Genomic DNA, 21,579 nt, shown 5'->3' with positions numbered 1-21,579 from the left:
CTTTCATTGCCTAAGTGCAGTCAGTTTGCCACTGCAGGAACAGAGAAATAAATGCAATCTGTCAGCATAGGAAAAACCCTCCCGGATCAGAATAAAGGCATATCTAAGAGGTGGTGGTGGTTGTTTTATTCATTTATAAGCTGTCTTTCTCCCATTAATGAGACTTAAGGCAGCTAGCAACATATTTAAGAACAGAGATTTAAAAACATAAATCAGGGCACAAATATAAAAGTTATTTAAAACATAATTAAAAGTTGAAAACATTAAAATTCATTTTAAACATATATAAATCACATAAACAGTACCATACAGCATTAAAACCCATCTCAGCCAGTTTTTAAAAGTCTGACAACATAAAAAATAATTTAACTTTTCGGCAGAAGAAGAGCAAGGATGGAGCCATCCTGGCCTTTCTAGGGAGGGAATTCCAATGTGTGGGAACAGCCACCAAGAAGGCCCTCTCCAAACTCACCAAATGAGCTTGAAAAGGTGGTGGGACAGAGAAGGCCTTTTCCAGAAGACATAAGTTTGCATACTGCTTCACACAGTGGACAACCAGATGCTTATAGGAAGTCCAGAAGCAGAACATATGTATTCCCAGTGTGGTCTGCCAGCATCTTGCACCAAGAGACATACTGCCTTTGATACAGGAGGAAAAATAAACTATCATTGTTTAGTTGCATTAGCCTTTGAAGAAGGTGCCTCAGAAGGCTTGGAGAGTGGACAATTTGCCATTTAAATGCAATTTTCCTCACCCTTCCTGGTGCATGTCAGAGAAACTATTTTAGAAACAGGAGTGAGCAGATGGTACAGGAGATGCAAAGGGGCCAAGGAACTTTACTGGGGACCCTGGGGGCACACTCAGGCCATGGCCCATATTTTGCCCACCCTTCTAAGAGGAAGAGTAATGATAAAAAAAGTCTACCTTGCAGAAAGGTAGCTCTTCAGAAGGTTAATCTTACCTCCTCCATTCTTGCCGCAGAGGTAGGGGAAGCGCCAAACATTGCCCAAGCCAATGGCGTATCCTACACAGGACAGCAAGAAGTCAAATTTGCCTTTCCAAGAACCTCTGTCAGGAACCTTTTTTTTCTTCTTTGTGGTGACAGTGTCTGAGGCAGTGGGTTCTTCTGATTCCTCAAGAGTAGCCTCCTTCAACTCAGAAGGTGAGTTCAGCTCTACTGATGCGTTATTGAGCTTTCCCATTATTGCTTACAGTAACCTCATGGAGGAGGAAAATGGTGCCCTCAGAAGAGCAGGATGGATGGATCAGAAGACTGAACAGATTCCTCACTGGTATCTGGAAAAGGTGAGAGAAATTATCAGTTTAGTAAGAGGAGGGCTAAATTTTTCATTAGCCTCTCTTTCAAGACAGTTGTTATTTTTATTTGCTTTGTGAATATAATTTGAATGATTATGAATATTGTTGGGTGTATGTGTGTTTGGAATGTGAAAAATCTCTTATTCCCACCTTGGTTTCATATATAGCTGGAAGAATTTGTGTTTTTGTTCCATGCACTCAAATTTGCACAATTTTAATGCATTTTTCCTAATTTGTGTACTTCTTTGAGCTGTTTCTTTGTTTAAATATGTATATTATTCTCTCTATCTTTATATCAGGGTGGTCTACAAAATCAACACAATCTATTCTAAAACAATGCAAACAGTAACAATGACTTTAAAAGGCCAAAATACATTAAACAATTTAATCAATTAAGAGAATACAGATTAAAACAAGTAAAAATTCAATTCAAAGCCACACACATGTGTGGTTTGTATAAAACAGCTAGGTCCCAAAGGCTTTTGTAAACAACCATGGGCCTTATCACACAAGGGGTTTTGCAGCTCAGATCTGGAGTCACTGCGGGTCCAGCCACGCGTATTCATGTTATAATGTGATGTATTATCAGACATGATTGCTTTCTATGGGGGGTTGTTCCAAGGTGGATCCACAGCAAATTCGGAGGGACTCCTCATTTTTGTGAATTCGGTAACAAGCGAATTCACAATTTTTTTCCAAGCTCACTTCGAATTGGTCTGGTGTGGACGATCACTCCGATCTTGCCCCCAGTGCCCCCCTGCCACCTGTCCCATCATCCCCTGCCTGCTCCTTCACCCCGATCTCGCCCCAGTGACTGCCTGTGACCTGTCCCATCATCCCCTGCCTACTCCTTCACCCCAATCTCGCCCCCAGTGACCCCTTGAAATCTGTCCCATCATCCCCTGCCTGCTTCTTCACCCCAATCTCATCCCCAGTGACCCCTTGCCACCTGTCCCATCATCCCCTGCCTGCTCCTTCATCCCAGTCTTGCCCCCAGTGACCCTCTGTGACCTGTCGCATCATCCCCTGCCTGGTCCTTCACCCCGATCTCACCCTCAGTGACCCCCTGCGATCTGTCCCATCATCCCCTGACGGCTCACCTCGATGAAGGATAATAGCTAAGGAGGGGGCAGGGAAGGATGACAACATCCAGAGCCCCACTGAGTATGTGCAAGGGTGCCAATTCAAATCATTGAATCCCTCTTGTGTGGTAATACAATGTGCACTCGCTCCGCTTTGCCCAAGTAGAGACCACAATTTTATTTCTTGTCTATGATAATACATAGCCTTGGATCTGAAGTGACTCTGCTCCCCCTCGCTTCGAATTGGAGCTCCTATTTCACGTGTGATAAGGCCCCATGTTTTACAGTCCCACAGCCTCATGAGAACCCTCAGGGTTGTTTTTGCAGCTTTACTCATCCAGACATCTTCGACTGCCCTTTTTCCTGTCCCTGTTACAGAGGCCCAATGTACTACTTAAGATTTTTAAAATAACAGTTTTTCAAAACCAGAGATGGACATTTGGCCATCTCTGATTTAGGTTGGGTTGGGGGGCAATCCATGTGGCCCCAAGAGTGCTATAGGTGCAGAAAATTGGCCTCCAGATCCACCACAGTTACCCATTATTGCCCTATATCATTAATAGCTGCTTGGCAGGCAGAGGTCCAACAAGTGCAGCTTTACCCCTCAGTGCATCTCCATACAAGTGTGATAGTGCAGTTCACTTTTAGAATACTGCAAAGATGAGAGAAATACAAACATGGCTGTCTCTGTAAGAATGGCCACTATGAGTTAGTGTTTCGTCAGCCCCCAGTGATGGCTACATGGGTGGGTCAAAATCTATGAAACAACACTCAGAAGATGCCAGAGGTCACATCTTTCGCATGCTAACCATGCTGCATTATGGTCCATCCTCTAAGGAGGAAATAAGTTTATGGCTGTCAAATGTTTTAAAGGCTGTCAGAAACAAGAGAGAGAACAATCACTTGCTTTATCCACCGAGAGCAAGAAAATATAGAAATTATATTGCTGGAAGGTGGCCTTAAGCCACATAGTAGGGAAAGCTTGGTAATTATCAAAGTCACTGTGCAATGCATTGCATGAAAGGAATTGCTGGGAAAGGTGGAGAAAAGGGCAAGGAAAATACTCAAGGAATTGGAGCAAAGTCCCCCCGTGAGAAGAGATTGAAATATTTGGGATTTCTTTGCATATAAAGAAGGCTGATAAGACGTACTTTGCAGTGGCATTCAGTGGCATCCATTTCAGCAGGATGATGAATCCACCTTGGGGTTTACTCCGAACTTTAAAGTAGCTATCCCAAGTGCTGAATTCTAACCCCACATTAGGTTGGCTACCCAGATCCTTTAAAGACTGAACTAAAACTTGGAGTGGACTGTCCACCCCACTGGCATAGAAGTCAGCAACCACCACTGGGGATGGGCTAGAAGTGTAGAAAATTATGCAGGATGTTGAGAAAGTGGCAAGAGAGGTTTTGTTCACTCTTTTATAACACTCAAAGCTGGGAATCACCTAGTGAAGCTGAATAGTTGAAGATGCAAGACAAACAAAGGCAAGTACTGCTGTTACATTGGCTAATGGCTTACATGTGGTATAAAGTGGAATTAGACAAATTCATGGAAGAGTATATAGCTATCAGTGACTACTAGTCATCATGGATGTAGACTGACTTCACTAATAATATGCCTCTGAAGGTCAGTTGCTAAGAACCATGAACAAGAGGGTTGTATTACACCACAGGTTGGGCAAATTACCTTTTTTGGAACTGTAACTTGTAGAGAGTTGACATGGAACTGTGGTCCAAAAGTGGAAATTTTTCAAGGACTATTTGATTCCTGTCTTGCTTATGAACTTCCCATGTGCATCACTGTTGGTTTCTATGGGAGTGGTATGCTAGACTGGACAGTCATTTGGCCTGTTCTAGTATAGCTCTTTCTGTGTTCTTATTTCTTAAGACCTCTATCCAAGACTATCCCATCACTTCTGGCTCCATTATATCATGACTTTGAATGAGATGGGATAATTTCCACATGCCTTCCAAGGCCAAGGCCCTTGCGTGAATGAAATATATTGTTACACTTGAGGAAACTCTAATTATTTAATTGTTGACACTTATAGGGTTTTCTTACAAAAGGATTGGGGAGCCATGCTACTTACAGAAAGAAACTAGCTTCCCTAAAGAACACAGGGGAAATCCTCGTCTCTGAGTCTCCTCCAGGAAACTGGCATAGATGATTTACAATAGGAACGCTAGGCCTGGAGCCCTGAAATCATTTACCAAGCCAGTAAATTTCATTTAAATCTACACCCAAGGTAATGAATCAGTAAATCTTCCAATAAGTCTCTTTCCTGGTTGCCTGGCTAGACTGAAATAAGATTGCCATTTATTCAGGTTAAAGGAAGACATCTTGATGAATAGTCAAACACAGCATTGCCAGTCTTGCTGAACAAGAACAGCTAGCAATTGTCCATCATTTATGAGATATATCTTCCTTTCTGGGGATTTAGCTAAATCATTTCTGTGTCAGCACTGAAGATGTTCTCTTATTAACACAGAAATAGCTCACTTATGCAAAGTAGACTGAAATTCAAACAAAGCTGAGCTCCCAGTCTGGTGAAGCCAGCAAGTCAAGATTTGATCCATCTTCACTGTGCCACCACCGAATAGCCCTTGTGATGCCACTGGGAATGTTGTTTGCTTTATGAGCTGGATGTATCAATGGTGAAGTAATCCTGTTTTGTTGTATATTGAACCCCATTCCATTCCTCAGTTTGAAGAGGTTACTGCTGGCAATGCAGGAGCCTGAGAGTTACAGTCCACAAAAGGAACTTTTCCAAGCTCTGTTCCACTCAACCCAAAGATACATTTGGTTATGCAACCTGGGTCCAAGAGGGCAATGCCCTCATTTCTGTGCCCCCTTTCTTACACCATGATTGTGCTTCCATAAACCACAATACTTCCTTAAATGTGGTGTGGGAGAAATGTACTGTGAAAAAGACACTTCTAGTTGTCACGACACTGGTAGATTTCAGCAATGGCAAGGGGAATCATCCTGCAGCAGAAGGGAGTGAGGAATGAACCCCTTCTTCATCTCAGTGTAGTTGTCCATTCCTACTGTAATGAATGATGAACAAAGTAGTTACTTAGTTTTGAGTCCAACACAACTTTGTTGCTCAGTAAGCCTGTGACCATGTGCAAATCAAAGGCTGACAGCTACTCTCACATACTTGTGGCCTTTCTGGGTGGTAGTTGTGCTGTCATAGGCTGGGGACTGAGCAGCTGCTCTGTTCTCAATCCATTATGGTGCTGGTGGTGGTGCCAACCACTGCCAGATAGACTGCTTGTGAACAAGACTGGTAGCTGTAGGAGTACCAGAGCTGGGAGCCCAAGTGGTGGCATGTTCTGGAAAGTAATTGCCATTAGGGAGGTCACTGTAGGCAACCTGCCCTAGGCAATACTCACAAGTTGCACAGTTACAAAGGTGATAAATACACTCTGTGTTTAGTCCAAAGTTTAAAAGAGATCTCCAAAATGCCAAATCAAATTCCAAAATAAGTTCAGTATATTGGATAGCTTCTTTTAGGTTTTAACTGCAACTGCAAGCAGACATTTTGTTCTACTTACACCAGAGATGCCAGCGTCTAACGGCCCATGGCTTCCCAAAATCTGGAGACAGTTTGCGATGCTCCTAGCTATCAATCCAAATCAAAGCTGGCCTTGAGGGGGGAGAACAGCTCTGCTCCAGTGAACATATTTCTCTTTCCTCCACATTTTCTGACTGAGTTTAAAGAGCATGACACTTAACTGATTCTAAACTGAAGCATTTGCATGAATGTCACTTCTTTGGCACTATTGCTTAAAGAATTTAACATAAGCTTCACTTTTATGCAACTTAATGGGGAAAGTACATTTTGCTCCTTTCAGCAAGTATTTATTTTTGTGACTTTTCCATTTCAGAAAGGCTGATTATTATATGACAGTCATAATAGTAAAATTGTTATTTTCAGTGCTATTTGTCTGCATTGGCTAACGTTATCTGAATAAACAGAAACCCAACTGCTAGTACTTTCCATTTCAAGAGCTTGCAGTGTTTTATTCACTGAATATACTAAAGGCACCCCAATTTAGCCTTTGAAAGCAATAGCTAACAAATCTTACAATAAGCTAAGATAGCCATTAACCATTGGCTGTGCAAACATTTAACTTCTTCAGGAACTGGAGCCAGCAACAGAACACTGACAAGCAACACAGTTTATGATGAAGAATGGAGGAGGCAGTTTCAAAGTATGATGGGGAGAAAGCTATTGTTGGCAGAGGTTGGGAAATGCTAGCTAAGGAGATAATTGCAATCCAAACAGTAACTTTTCCAAGCTCTGCTTGTTTGCAAGGGAGGCATACACACCCAGGGTGGGAATCACATGGTCCTCTAGATGTTATTGGACTTCACTGTACCTTTGGCTATATCTACTAAGATTGCTGGGACTTGGAGTCCAAGAACATCTTCAAGGCAATGTGATTTCCCACCCCTCACATGCACCAAAGATTGGTGGAGAAAGAGATGGAGAAAGAGCAGTAGAGATGGGGGCATTAAGAAATAAGATGTCCCAGAAGAAGAGTGTCTTCAGCAGAAGAAAAGAAGATTCAAGGAGCCAAGGAATGGATAGAGAACCTAAGTAATTTATAAGGTATAAGAAATTTATTACGCTTCTATACTGCACAAAGTGGCTTACATCTACTTCACTTGTCATTGTTTGCTCTCAGGCTGACTTTGACTTATGGTAACCACTGAGTAAGAGACCTGAAAGAGCTGTGGTCCTGCTCATCTCATGCAAATTCACATCTGTAGCTTCCTTGATTGAATCAATCTAATTGCCAGTAAGTCACATTGTCCCATGATGTGTCCAGTGTATGACAGCCTCAGCTGAATCATCTTCACTTGCAGTGAGAGTTCAGGCTTAGTTTGCTCCAAGACCATTCATTTGTCTTTTGAGCAGTCTATTGCATCCATAGAATTTTTCTTCAGTAAGACATTTTAAATAAGCTGATTTCTTCCTATCAGCTTTCACAACCATTGACAGAAATTGGAAATGTAATTGTCTGAATGATTCTGACTTAAGTATTTAATTATATATCCTTACACTTGAAGATCTTCTCAAGTTCCTTCATGGCTGTCTCAAAGTTATTTCTTATCCAGAAGGATAGTAGGAGCTCTTAGCTCTACATCACTTCAGCAAGCAGAGCTGTCTGCTGAGGCAAAGCTCTGGGAGAGTAGCAGCTCATCTGCATACTTTCCCTCATCAGCCTTTGCTGAAGTCACTGAGCAAAAATGCAGTTGGATTGGAAGAGAATTGGGAGAGGCATGGCAGTCTGATCAAGAGGGTTTTAAAGTATACATTTGGGTGTTTGGTGATAATAGCTCAAATATTAGCCTGAAGGCAAGCTTTAAACACAATGATGTGAATTCTAGAAAGAATCTCACCTTGAATTCCATTGTGGGAAGAAGGCGGGATATAAATCTTTGAAATAAATAAATAAACTGAGTGAGAGAATTGGATCTACAGTAAAACCAACAGTAAATTAATAAGTGAAAACAAACAAGGCTTCAGATGTCTATACACCAATGTACAGAGTTTGGGAAGCAAACAAGATGAGTTTGAAGTCCTAGTGCAGGAAGACAAATATGACTGGATGAATACTTTGACTGGAATATAACAAATGAAGGGTATAACCTACTCAAAAAGAATAGATGTGACAGAAAAGGAGGATGAGTAGCATTATAGATCAAAGACAAATTCACCTGTACAAAAATCCATGACAGTGTTCAGAGTGGACAAGTAGAGCACATTTGGGTAAAAATAAATGGAGAAAGCAACATTATGGTAAGGTTTGCTATAGGCTACCAAATCAAGAAGAGTTGGTAGGTGATGCTTCTCAGGAAAAAAAAACCCTCAGAAGTTTAAAAGATGTAAGAATTAGCAGTTATGTGGGATTTCACTTTTCTGACATCTCCTGGGAGACTAACTCTGCGCATAAGCTGTCAAACAAATTCCTTAGGTGCTTTACAGATAACTTCCTATTATATAGACCAGAGGAAGGAAAAAGGGGACTAGCAATACTGGATTTGATCCTAACCAATAGGGAGGAGTTGGTCACCAAAATCGAAGTAGTTGGTTCTTTACAGGAGAGTAACCATGTAATACTAGAATTCACAATCTGGGACAGAGCAAAGAAAAGTGTAGTCAAACACGGACCTTGGATTTTAGGAAAGTTGATTTTAACAAGGACAGGGAAGTCCTGAATGGAATTCTATGGATAGAGATTGCTAAAGGAAAACGACATTCAGCAAGGATGGGAGTTCTTGAAGAAAGAATGAAAAAGTACAATAAAAAATAATCCCACGGAAGAAGGAAATTGGGAAACATCTGAAAAAGCCAATGTGGCTGCACAAGAGTAAGTGAAAATAAAAAGAGCATGTATAAAAAAATAAAAGGAAGGATGAATTACTAAGGAAGAGTATAGAGGTGTAGCTCAAGCTTGTAGGAATGATATAAGGAAAGCTAAAGCTTAGAATCAGCTGAGACTGACTAGGCAACAGGGAGCAACAAAAAGGGTTCTTTCAGATACATTTGAAGCAAAAGAATGACCAAGGAACTAGTGCAACAGCTGCTCAGTAAGGATGGTAAAATGCTAGCAGATCACAATAAAAAGTCAGAATTGTTCAGTAACTATTTTGCTTTTGTTTCTTTCCCCAAAAGACAACAGCATGCCAGTATGCATCAGCAAAGACAGTGGTAAGGGATCCAGACCATAAATCAAAATTGACATGGAGATAGTCAGGAATCACTTGGGCCCATTACAGACCGCCCAAAAGGGGCGGTCTCAGGCCACTGCCAGTTGCAGCGTGGAGGAGCCGCAGCAGCCAAACCGCGCGACTCCTCCATGCTGCAAAAAAGGAGCGCGAAAATCGCGCTCCTTCCGGCAACCCAGAAGAGACGTCGCAAGTGCCAAAGCGCGCACTCGCGACGTCTCTTCTGGGTTGGGACGTGCAGACGCAGAGCGTCCGCTACATCAAGATGGCGGCACCCATCTATATAGGGCGCCGCTATCTTGATGTATCGGTTACGCACGAGGGGCAAGGCGCGTCCGGAAGCGCCGCCCCTTGCACGTAATCACGTCTGTAACGCGCCCTAGTTAACTTAAATGAGTTGAGATCTGCAGAGCCAGATGAATTCCATTGCAGAGTACTGAAGGAACTTGCTGACATACTCTCTGAATCACTTTTCATCATATTTGAGAAATCTTGAAGAACAGGTGCCAGAGGACAGAAGAACAACCTCTCTCTTCAAAAGGGGCAAAATGAAGAGTTCTGGAAACTGCAGAATAATCAGCCTGATCTCAATACTAGGAAAAATATTAAAATAGATGATAAAGGAGTCTGTTTGCAAGTATCTAGATGACAATGCAGTGATTAGTAAGAGCCAGTATAGGTTTGTCAAGAACAAATCCTGCCAAACTAATCTTAAATCATTTTTGATTGGGTCACTAATTTAGTAGATGGTGGGAATGATGTAGATGTTGTTTATCTAGACTTGAGCAAAGCATTTGATAAAGTTCTCCATGATATTTTGATTAGTAAACTGATTAAATGTGGAATAGATGGGAATACCATCAGACTGATCCATAACTGCTTGGAAAACCACATTCAAAGAATCATCATCAATCGCTGTGCTTCAAACTGGATGGAAGTATTGAGTGAAGTACTGTAGGATTCTGTCCTGGAGCCAAAACTCTTCAATATTCCTGTCAGTGACTTAGATATGGGGGAATCCTTATCAAGTTTGTGGATGACACAAAACTGGGAGGGGTAGCTAATACACTGGCAGATGGGAACAGAATTCAAAAATTGGCTTGAAACTAATAGAATGAAGTTCAACAGAGACAAATGTAAAATTCTACATTTAGGCCACAACCAAATGTACATTTATAAGATGGGGGATTCTTGGCTTAGTAGCAGTACATGTGAAAAAGACCTTGGGATTATTGTTGATCATTGGTTGAACATGATCCAACAGCGTAATAACACTGAAGCAAAGAAGGCAGCTTAAGAATAGGAACAGAATGGACTTGTCACCCAACAGCTAATCAGAAAGTTTATATGTCCAGAGCAGAACATGCATTCTCCCAAGAGGCAAAATCATCAAAGGCCCATTCCGCACGGGCATATAGTACGTGCGGAGCACGTACAAAATGCCGGCACCCTATACAGACCGGGGCCACCATGTTGATGTCACAGATGCATAGCGTCCGGACGTTGCGCCACAGAAATGATGTGGCGAGTGCGCCATTTGTGCCTCTCTGCGTCATTTCCACAGCACAAGAAGAAGCACCATTTTGGCACTTCTTCTTAGCGACGGCAGGTAGCCTCGTGGTTTGGCCACTGGGGCTTCTCGCCACCACTAATGATGGCGCAGGCAGACCGCCGCTTTCCAGCAGTCTGTAATGCGCCAAAGAGTTTGGAGGGGTCTTATCAACTAATGACAATTCTAAGCAACTAGTAATGACCCCAGGCATGTTGGCTGTCATTAAAATGGCTGGTCAGAAGCAGATGTCTAATTGCATAAGCTTTAGCTCTCTAATGAAATTAATTATAGTGCTACCTGTCTGGATAGCAGGAAAAAACACCTTGGTAGCTCCTACAAATCTGCCCTAGGGCATACATATTTTCCATGACAGTTCTTTCTGGTGTTTCCTCCCTTTTTTGTTCTAGCTAAGATCATTTCATATTTTCATATGCTTTTTTGTGAAATTCAAATGATTTCTTTATGGTTCACGCCCACCAAAAACTGAACACCTATTTTGAATAGTCATTTCTCATAATTTGGGGCTTTCTAAGGGTTCATTTAAATATGAATATAAAACCACACAACAAGCAGCATTCTTTCCAAGTTAGACGAGGGTTCTAGTGTAGAGAATTAATGAGAACAGTGGAAGGAGCTGAGCCTTAAGCTTTGACTTGCAACGTACCTGTCTATACCTACAAATGATGTAGATATATAGTATTTTAAAAAAATTAAATTGGATTTTTACAACATTAATCAGATTTTAAAATTATAAGTTGGTTTTTAAATTTTTCTTAACACAGTTGATTAAAACAAAAAGAGCCTATGTCAAAGATATCATAATGAATACTAATTATACCACTTTAAATGGCATTTTATGAATATGGCAACAGCCCTTTATGGAGAAGAGAGAGAATCTGATCAGTCCTACTCTGCAAATGGTTTGCAGTCTTTAACTACTACACCTGCATCCTAATTTTAGCTACTACACCCACATCCTATAGCTTGGTGAGTCAGTAGAGTGCTCGGGGAGTAAAGTCTCAATCCCTCACCAGAATACTCCTAGAATTACACAGGATGGAGCCATGATGGTTAAATTGGAATTATAGCACTATTAGCTGTAGTATATAATATCTACACAAAGTGGAGGTGCTCTCCTCTCTCAGTCTCTCTCCCTCCCTCTGTCTTTCTTAGTCTTGATAAGTTCAACCAGTGCAAAGACAGACGAGGTTGATGAATTTGGGGAGATAGAAGACATATGAATAAGGAGGAGGGGTCTGGATAGCATATATCTACCTTCTAAACATGCAACTTTAAATATGTATTAAGGTCATATTAGACAAAAATGCACTTCTACCAAAAATGCTGATTAAATAGACTCTTCCTCACTAGTGATTTAAACTGTGATTGAAATCATTAAAATAGAGTCCTTCAGCGAAGCAATTTGAATCATGATTTAAATTAATTTGATTTAAATCAAATCAACCCTGTGAAGAACTATGCTGGATCAGATTAAAGAACTCTTTAATCCAAAATTCTGTTTATACAGAGGTCAACCAGTTGCCTATGGGAAACCTTCCAGAAGGAAACATGAATAAAACTGTATGTATTCAATGTTTTGGAACAGTGAAGAAGGCTGACAAAGACTGACTACGTCCTGTAAGCCAAATGGTTCATGAATGTCTTGATGGATTTTTTAAATACTTGCACTGAATCTAATTAGCAGCCAGAATGTGTCTCTGAGGCACAAGATGGGAAAGTGCCATGAAAGTATAAAATATTCCTTTCTGTTGGACTAATGAAGAATATTTGAAGATAAGTCAACACCTGCATTATTCAGCCTTGGAAAATACCCCAATTAAAAATATATATTTAAAAAAGAACTTATCTCTTAACTGTCTCTCTGGTTATGAAATAATACAGAGCGAACATAGCATGCAAGAAAAGAGTCTTAAATTGTTTTGTGACACAACGATTTAGGGTTTTACATGTCGAGGTGAAAGTTGGAAAGCTACTCCATAAATAAAAAGGAGACAACTCAGGAGCTGATAACAGTTTGGTACAGTTAATGAATGCAAAAGTAGTTTTAATCGGTGTGACATAATTGGGAATCACAGAAATTTAATGGTGTATCAGAAAAAGTGGTATAGTATAACTTTACTCAAAACAAGGAATAACTATGTCCTGGTGGTTTCTGTGTTGTTTTGATGCTTTAGCTTAGGGTTGGGTAAAGGGCAGCCTATGGACATATGTAACTCCCATGATTGTTTATAGATACCCAGAACTGCTAAACTGTAAAAGAAAATTGCAAATTATTTTAAAAACCTTTTAAAAAACAAAACTTGTTTCATACTCTCCAGCTATCCTGATTTTTCTGGAAAAGTCCCAATTAATCCTCAGTCATACTAATTTTCAGGTGCTTTTAAAGCGTTCCAGTTTCTCTCTCTCCTCCACCCAATTTTCCCATTTTCCCTCAGCTGACTTCCATCATTGCAAACTGAATTCAAAATGGTAAACATAGTTCATCTGTGAAATCTTGGAAGGTATGGAAGGTCATTGGACTTCTTGGTTCAAAAAAAGGATTTTCCTGGACCTCACACAGCATAAGCAGACCCCAAAACATAGTGAATCGACCCCATGGCTCCTAGAGAGCCTTCTTTTCAGAGAATTGAAAAACCCTAAAAATATTAAAAGGTGGTGGGAGTATATGGCTATCAAGGGTTGCATCTGCATGGCAGAAATATTGTGGTTCGACACCACTTTAACTGCCCTGGCTCCAGACTATGGAATTTTGGAAATGGTAGTTTGTATCATTCTCACAATTCAATAACCTGGAGCCAAGGCAGTTAAAGTGGTGTCACACCGGATTATTTCTGCCATGTGGATGTAGCCAAGGTCCTATGAAAAAAGTATGTGACCCCTCAACACTGGTCCAGCTCTGATTTAGGTATTAATGCTATAGGCTTTAAGGAAGAGAGATTGGCCATTTTGCTGTTATGCTTCCCTTGGAGTTCCTAGCAGGACTGAAGGATTTGAGGAGAGGCCTGTAGCTCCACTGGTGCAGCCCCATCTATTTGCACTGAACAAATAAGGCAGGCAGCAAATGCTCTACAGCCACTGGAAACTATGTTATTTGCTCACTCCATAAGAGACATCCAAGCCAGCTCAGAGACTTGGTCCTGTTCCTAAATCCCGACTTCATGCATGCCTCTTGTTTAGTTTGCTTCCCCAGCTTCTGAACTTTGCTTCTTCACCTTTGGACTGCTAGTCGACTACCTGGCTTCTCGTTTCCCCAAATGAACTATGACATTTACTCCCTTTTTTTTCTTTAGTGCAACTTTCTCCTAAAGTCTAGACTATGTTTTCATTGTTAGACAAAAAAAAATTTAAATGCCTTTTGCCGTTTACTGATTTGTGAATAGTTTTCAGCATTTTTGATTTTAAAAATCTTTTAAAATATACATTGGTCCTTTTTAAAATTATTTATTTATTGCTGAACTCATTTAAAGAACTGGATCTGTACAGTGAAATCATAGTTATACATTTCATCAATTTGTTAGACTGAAGTGGGTACTAGATCAATTTACAATTAAATATTGATTACAGTTTTCTTTATATAGTAGACCTTTGGTATCCACTGGAGTTTGGTGCATACCAAAAATTGTAGATGCTCAAGTCCCATTAAATACAATGACATAGTGAAATGATCCCTGATATAAAATGGCAAAAACAAGTTTTGCTTTTGGAATGTATATATTTTTTGAATATTTTCAAGCCATGGATGCTTGAATCCATGGATTAAAAAAATCCATGGATACCGAGGGCCGACTATATATCATTTACTTTCATTTATGCCCTGATTCACAAATATAATTTGATTTACTATTTGATTTACCTTTTATGTTATGTCCAAAACGCATGCAGAAATAATCCTGTTTGAAACCGCTTTAACTGCCCTGGCTCAATACTAGGGAATTCTGGACATTTTAGTTTATTGTGGGACCAGAACTCTCTGGCAGCGAAGGCTAAATGTCTCACAAAACTACAGTTCCCAAAATTCCCTAGCATTGAGCCAGGGCACTTAAAGCAGTCTCAAACTGGATTATTTCTGCAGTGAGTTTTGGACCTTAGTCATAGTCACATGGTTATTGTTTCAATTTTTGTTGTTGTTGTTGTTACAATTTATATTCTGTATTTTGGCAGTTTTTATAACTCTTCATATAATATCATTTATATTCACCATCTTGGCTGTTATTTCAGTAAATGTTTAATGGGTTTTATTTTTGTTATCGTTCTGGCTTTAATGATCACTCTCCATATGTTCACTGGAACAAAATAAAACAGTGGTTTAAAAAAGGAAACCATTTTTCACGTATCACTTGAGGCTCTGGAAGAATGCATGGGTGCTTTAAGCAGCTGCACAAATCAGATGTAACACCCCAGCATCTACCTCTGAGAATTAAGAAGAACACAAAAAAGACAAGAAGGTGATGACAGGTTAACAACCAATACAAAAAGCCCAGAAACAGACTGTTATGATCCTGTTTACTAGAGTAGATTTTCTTATATGCATTTTGTTCAATTTTGGATTATATATCAGTTTTTATGATAACCAAAGTTATTTTACTTTAATGTTTTATTATGGAATAGTGACACAGACTTATATTTGGAGAGCAGTAATTAGAAATGTTTATATGTTATACATAAGTCTCTGTATGTCAGTATACCTCAGTTTTCTGGGCTTAATTTTGCATTGATTGATAGGAGTCTAGCACATGAAGGAGATCGGGAGTTTAGCACATGAATATCCCAGAAAAATCGCGTAATTACACAAAATGATTTCACACGAAGTTACACAAAACTCGCCATTAAAGTGGTCACAAAGAAACATTAATGCACATCTTTTTACTTTCAGGATTTCAGCAACAATGCATTTCCAATATCGCTTTATTTGTGCAACTGCGTGCGATAATCATTTACACAAGTAATTGCCATTTTTGCTTTATTTGTGGGATGCTTTAAATGTGCTTTAATCTCTCTTTAATGCCGAAATTAGCTCCAGTGTGATAAACTCCATGGCCTGTCACCACCTCCATGTGCTTTTCCTTGTTTTAATTTGTTCACATGTGGTCATCCTTACATGTGAGATGGTAAAGATTGGTGATGGGGAATCCCCATCCAGATTTGCTCCAGAAAGTCAGTGAGAGAACAATCCAAGATAGAAAACTTTCTGTCACATAGAAGGCTTCAAAGTACCTGTCACAGCTATAATCTGTTTGAGTATTGCCTGGTATAAGGCAGATGTCCTATATTAGACAACTGCTTAATTCTGTCATTCCATTCGCCATTTCTGTGCCCAGCCAGTCTCTCAAAGTTGTGTGGATAAACAACTGAAAGCACTTGGGGAAAAGTGCATGCATGTGGTAAAAATTAATAAACAAACAGAATACATAGTGTTACTTCCAGCTATATATTACAAGACATAACATAAGGCAAAATGTGAGTTGAGGTCTCTTTATCTTGCACACAAAGGTTGACTCACAACTTTGCTTGTCTGTACTAAATTTCAAGTGGGGGAGTTTAATATTGGAAGACTGATTACTACAAATATAAATTTATGACATCCATAATATCCTGTGCTTCTGAAAAGGTATATTTAAAAGTGAGTATTGAAAAAATTCTTCACCCCAGGGAAATATCTTGCTCACAGTATCATATTCACTGGGTTTCCTCACTGATGGATTTTAGATGATATATTAAAACTTTAGAGACTTAGATAATATTCCTTTTCCTTTCTTATTCTGTTTTAATGTTTTGTTCTTGTTCACACTGAGCTATAACAGTATCATGCTGGCTTTTAATGCTGTTTTTTTATTTTTGACATGAGCTGTTTTGTAGATCAATTGATGATGGAAAGGGATCAGTTGTATAAATCAATTGATGGAAAGATGGGGTATAAATATCTTAAAATCAGTTAAGTTAAAAAGTCCTGAGGTTCAGTTAAGGTGAATCTGTTTTCCTCCAGGCTGGAGAACATATTCTGTCTTTCAGAAATTGATCAAAATGAGATAGAGAACATACTGTGATTTTGAGCCGAGCCTCCTGATTCAGACTCCACATTGGTGTTCTTAAATAAACATGTTTATTTAACATAAATACTTAAATAACATGAGTATCCAAAGGGTTATACAGTGGCTCCTTGGTATCTGCTGGGATTTGATTCCAGGATACCAAAGTCCATGGATACTCAGGTCCCATTATATACAATGGCATTGTAAAATGGTAGTCCCTTATATAAAATAGCAAAATCAAGTTGTTGTTTTTAAATTTATATATTTTTGGAATATTTTCAAGCCGTGGATAGTTGTGCTAGTGGATAAAGACTCCATGTATATGGAAGGCTTACTGTACACAGCTCCTGACAAGACCACACTTTGCTGCCTGCTGCTGAGACAAAATAGCAAATTCCTCCACAGCCACCACCCAGTAAAATACCTAAATTAAGCTGCATATTACCTAATGTAATTTGGTGCTAGGTTTGCCAGATCTCAGGGCCTAACCTTTATTCTCCAGTTTTCGTGGGTTGCCTCAAGGCAGGAGATGAGAGTACAAATTCTCCAGTTTTGGTGGGCTCATCTCCAGAAGAAAGGACTGTGTGCAAATCTTCAGATCAGCCAATAGAGCACCCACCTGCTACAGTTTCCAAGGCTTCATTGATTTGTCATTGCAACTTGCAAAGACTCTCCAGAGGGTCTATGTATTTATTTCATTAGCTTCTCCTTCCTTCTCACTCATTATGGCATCTGGGCTCATCTTCCATTCTATTATGCAACCAACTTCTGGCTAGAAGCAAGTAGACTAAAATTAAATGTTCTTTATCACAAGACCTTAAGCAAGCGAGGAGGAACAATACCTTCATTTCTCCTTGATCTGGAAATGGTTCCATTAGCTATGATTTCTGCCTTAATTTTCAGTCAGGAAAGTATGTTCTTTTTGTGTGTGTTTGCATGACAAACTTTCAGCAACTGTGGCTGGTGTGTAATGTAAAACCCTTCATCACTAACAGCCATCTCAAGGTAACAAGTTTTGGTCAAGAAACCTCAGGGCCTGGGACAATCCTGAACTGGCAACTTTATTTGATGCATGAGGCTAAAAATCCAATAAGCACCTCTTCCCATCCTTAACAGGAAAGAAAATACCGTAATAGCAAAATAACTGATATTTGGTGCCCATTCATGGCATTCAAAATTTCCTGCCATGACATAGCTGCCTCACTCTGCCAAATGGTAGGGCCAATACTGCAGGACTCTTAATGCCACACAGCATCTTCTGGCTCAGGTGTGGGAATCATGCAATCCTCCAGATGTTCTTGGACCACAACTCCCAGCATTCACCATCATTTTCTCTGTTGCTGATAGTAGTTGCAGTCTGACAACATCTGGAGCCCTGTTCTGGGCCAAAGCAAGACAAGGAGAGGAGAGCCCGGATGGACCACACTACTTACAAGGGACTCAGCATGCATGAGTCGAACACAGATCTATTCATGCCAGATCAGTTAATCCAGGAGAACATGGGGTAATATGCTCTCATGACTGTTCTCTTTTCATGAGCTGCTGTTCTTGTTTGGGCACAAAGCTTTCTGTAGAATTCTAGGACGTTATGCTTATCCTCTGACTCCCAGCCCTGTGGGACATGTCTCTTCCTGGGCTTCTAGGCTCTGAATTTCCTAACGTAAAAGCTTTCCTTCCAAATCAGTTTCTCTCTGCCAGCTCCATCTCAGCTGTGTGCCTCAGGCTTCCATTCTCTAACTGGGTCACATCTACCTTAAGTGGCTCTTGCTGAGTGGGAGGAAAGCCTGTGCCCAAGGGACGTTATATTTTGCCAACTAGGGTATATCTTCTAAGGGAAGGCCACAATCCAAAAATCACAGAGAGGCTCTATGAGGAAGAAACTAGAGCCCTCCTTCAAAATGATACGTGGCACCCTGCATGGCACATTGGGAGTTCCTGGGATGCTAACAACAAGATCCAGTTATGGAAAGGCTGAGGATGTGAAAGGGCTATGGCTATCATAGGCCTTGGATCTGAACTTCATTTGGTGACTTTTGGATTGCTCCTGCCATCTCCTTTGCTTTCCCTGTTAAAGGTGTCTTGCTTTGTCTCCTTATCGCTGTCATTCCACAGTATCTCTCCTATCTATTTCCAGATGGGATGACACATCCACTGTATCCTGTTTGGCATTTTTTTTTTGTTGCTACACAGGCAAATTTCCCTAGACATGCTCTCAAAACAAAAGCTGACAGCTGAATCTATTTTCTTTCTCATAGACAGTACACTTTCTGAAAGGTTGACTGAGCAATGTTACCTATTATGCTTTGTTCTGTAGAATAGTTTGTCTTTAAGACTCCACGAAATAAATTTAGTGTGGTTAGCCCCCAAAGAGACATTTTTTGGAACCAGAGGCAGAAAAATCCACATTCTACTTTACCTCACTATTTAATGGGGCACACTAGTGCCAAAAATTTCTTCTCACAGAAATTCGTGGGAGCATCACAGATGGTTCTGTTCAATTTATAAGAACCCTGTAGCCATTTTGAGAGCTTTAATATCATCTCTGTAGAGGCTGCTACATGTTTGTTGCCTTGGATTGAAAATATGGTGAATGTAAATCTAGAAGATGGACTATTTCTACTTAGAAGGGACATAAGAATGATAAAAAGTCAGGGAGATTTGTGGCTCTTCAGATGTTGATAAAGTGCTACTCTCATGAACACACAGATTTGACCAGGTTGTCTACTGTGGTTGGAAATTTGAGTCCAACAGCATCAGAAAGACCACAGATTCCCCAGATTTTATTTTAGGGACTAATGCTGACATGTGTCCCTTCAGTTTCAGGTGTGATCATCCAGCAACCTGTAACAACTCACAAAAGTTATTGCAGACTCTATAGATTAAGGAGTAACTATGACAGCTGTATAGATGTATATTTAGAAAACACTACCATAATCTTAACCAGTAATAACGAATATCTACATCTGGCAACTGATTATATGGCTGAAGTTGCTGGGTCTTTGGAGTCGACCAATGTCTAAAGGATCACAGGTTCTGCACTCCTGATTTCAATAGAAATATAGCTCATCTCCTTATGATGGGGAAGTTTGTGGCTAAGTGATTTGGATACTTGCTCAATGTCCTACTAACTGCTGAGGGATCAATCTTTGTTCTTTCTTCTCAGTGTTGTTTCACTTTAAATCCAACTTATGCTGTATCTGCACTACAGAATTAATGCAGTATGACATCACTTTAACTACAGTGGCCTCTTCCTATGGAATCTTGGGTTTTCTAATTTGTTGTAACACCACAGCTCTCTGACAGAGAAAGCTAAGTATCTTACAGTACTACAAATTCCAGGATTCAATAGCACCAAGCCATTGCAATTAAGGTGGTGTCAAACTGCATCAATTCTGCAGTATAGATGTAGCTTTGGATTGGGCAATCCTCCAAACAGAATAAAGAAGAACACACATTGTTACATAATAAATACATTGATCAGTAGATATCTTTAATTATTTAATGTAATGGGCTTGCTTGGTTGTAGGGAAATGCACATTTGGAAATGAGTGTGTGATGGCACCAGTTAGGAAAAAACACATACTCACCATCCTATACTGTAACTCCTTGCCCTCTATTCCAATGAGGGTAAGTATTCTTCTACAACAAGCACATCTGTTTCCACAAGACTGATGTCAGGAAAATTGGCAATACCCATGTACTGATAGTCTCAACACTAAATGGAGTCCAATAAGACATGTCCCAGTTCTTTGCACTTGCAACCCTGACAAATGGTCAGCAAGGGACTTAAGGTAACTTTTCAAAGCACATAACCAGTAACCTAACAACTGGCTTTCACTTAAGAGTAAAAAAAAATGTTCAAGCAGATAAAATCTTTCAGTGGACCTTTGTTCTTCTCATTTGTTATGTCTCCAGGCATAGCTAATTATATTACCATTCCTATGTTCACTTGGTCCCCAGTGGGGTTTTCATATTTCAGTCCCTATGCTATTATTTTCTGACATAGGTCTTTGCTTTTCTTTCTCTTCTTTATTAAAATAAATCTGCCACTTTTTTATTGGAAAAAAATAGTTATTGAAAAGCTAGGCTTTCACTGACAATTTGGGTACTGCAATCAAATCAAGCTAGATGGGATAAATAACCAGTAACAGAAGTTAATTAAAGTGTCAGGCAATTTGAGTATCAGCAAATGGTGTGTTCTAGAAAAATGTCATGCCCTATTGACAAGACCATCTAAAATATATCTCAACTCTCATCTACAGAACTAAAGGGATCTCTTTCTTCCAAAGACTAGGAGTGCATAGATATGAAGAAAACAGAGCTAGAAACTTACCAGTAATTAATTCCTTCTTACAATTACACCATTGCTTGATGCTTGAAAGGTACTGATATGTAACAGCACTCCTCTTGCAGTTTTAGTTATCTGTGTAATCCTTATGGGGTGAGAGGTTTTTTGTGAAGATACACTGTTTACTGTCAGATTGTGACCCGTTATGTCACACATGATGCAGCTTTGTTTGCTAAGGCTACAAAAATGTTTGCACAATCACTCTGAATTCTGTTGTGGTGCATTGTGAAGGTGACTTGCTAAACTGACTTTTGCATGCATTTTGTTATTGTAAAATACACTGTATATTTTCATATGTGGCTTGCAATGGCTTTTAGGCAAATACAATAAAAGGTTGACTGACTGACTAGCTGTCTCTATAGTTACAGTGTGTGGGGGGCTCATGGCATACATATTTTTTCCACCACAGGCTGGCAGTTTGTAGCAATTTCTAAAGGAGTTCAGAAAGTAACCAAATAGTTACTTTTAGTTACTTTTTAAATATC

At 39.8% G+C, this 21,579-nt stretch overlaps 1 protein-coding gene across 2 annotated transcripts in view; it reads right to left on the bottom strand.

Annotated features, from left to right (window-relative positions):
• Positions 1–21,220, bottom strand: part of LOC121930358 (sodium- and chloride-dependent GABA transporter 1-like) — a 75,602-nt gene extending 54,382 nt beyond the window's left edge. For both annotated transcript variants that reach the window (XM_042466574.1, XM_042466575.1), the window contains exons 1-2: positions 21,080–21,220; positions 963–1,297 (exon numbers count right to left, since the gene is read on the bottom strand). In XM_042466574.1, the coding sequence (XP_042322508.1) occupies positions 963–1,203 (241 nt within the window). In that variant the 5' untranslated portion in view covers positions 1,204–1,297; positions 21,080–21,220. The remainder of the gene's footprint in view (positions 1–962; positions 1,298–21,079) is intronic.
• Positions 21,221–21,579: the final 359 nt, after the last annotated feature.

The sequence above is a fragment of the Sceloporus undulatus genome, chromosome 5 (assembly GCF_019175285.1).
Source record: "Sceloporus undulatus isolate JIND9_A2432 ecotype Alabama chromosome 5, SceUnd_v1.1, whole genome shotgun sequence".
NCBI classification, from domain to species: domain Eukaryota; kingdom Metazoa; phylum Chordata; class Lepidosauria; order Squamata; family Phrynosomatidae; genus Sceloporus; species Sceloporus undulatus.
The sequence above is the reverse complement of the archived record's forward strand: the minus strand, read 5'-3'. Positions and strand labels throughout refer to the sequence as shown.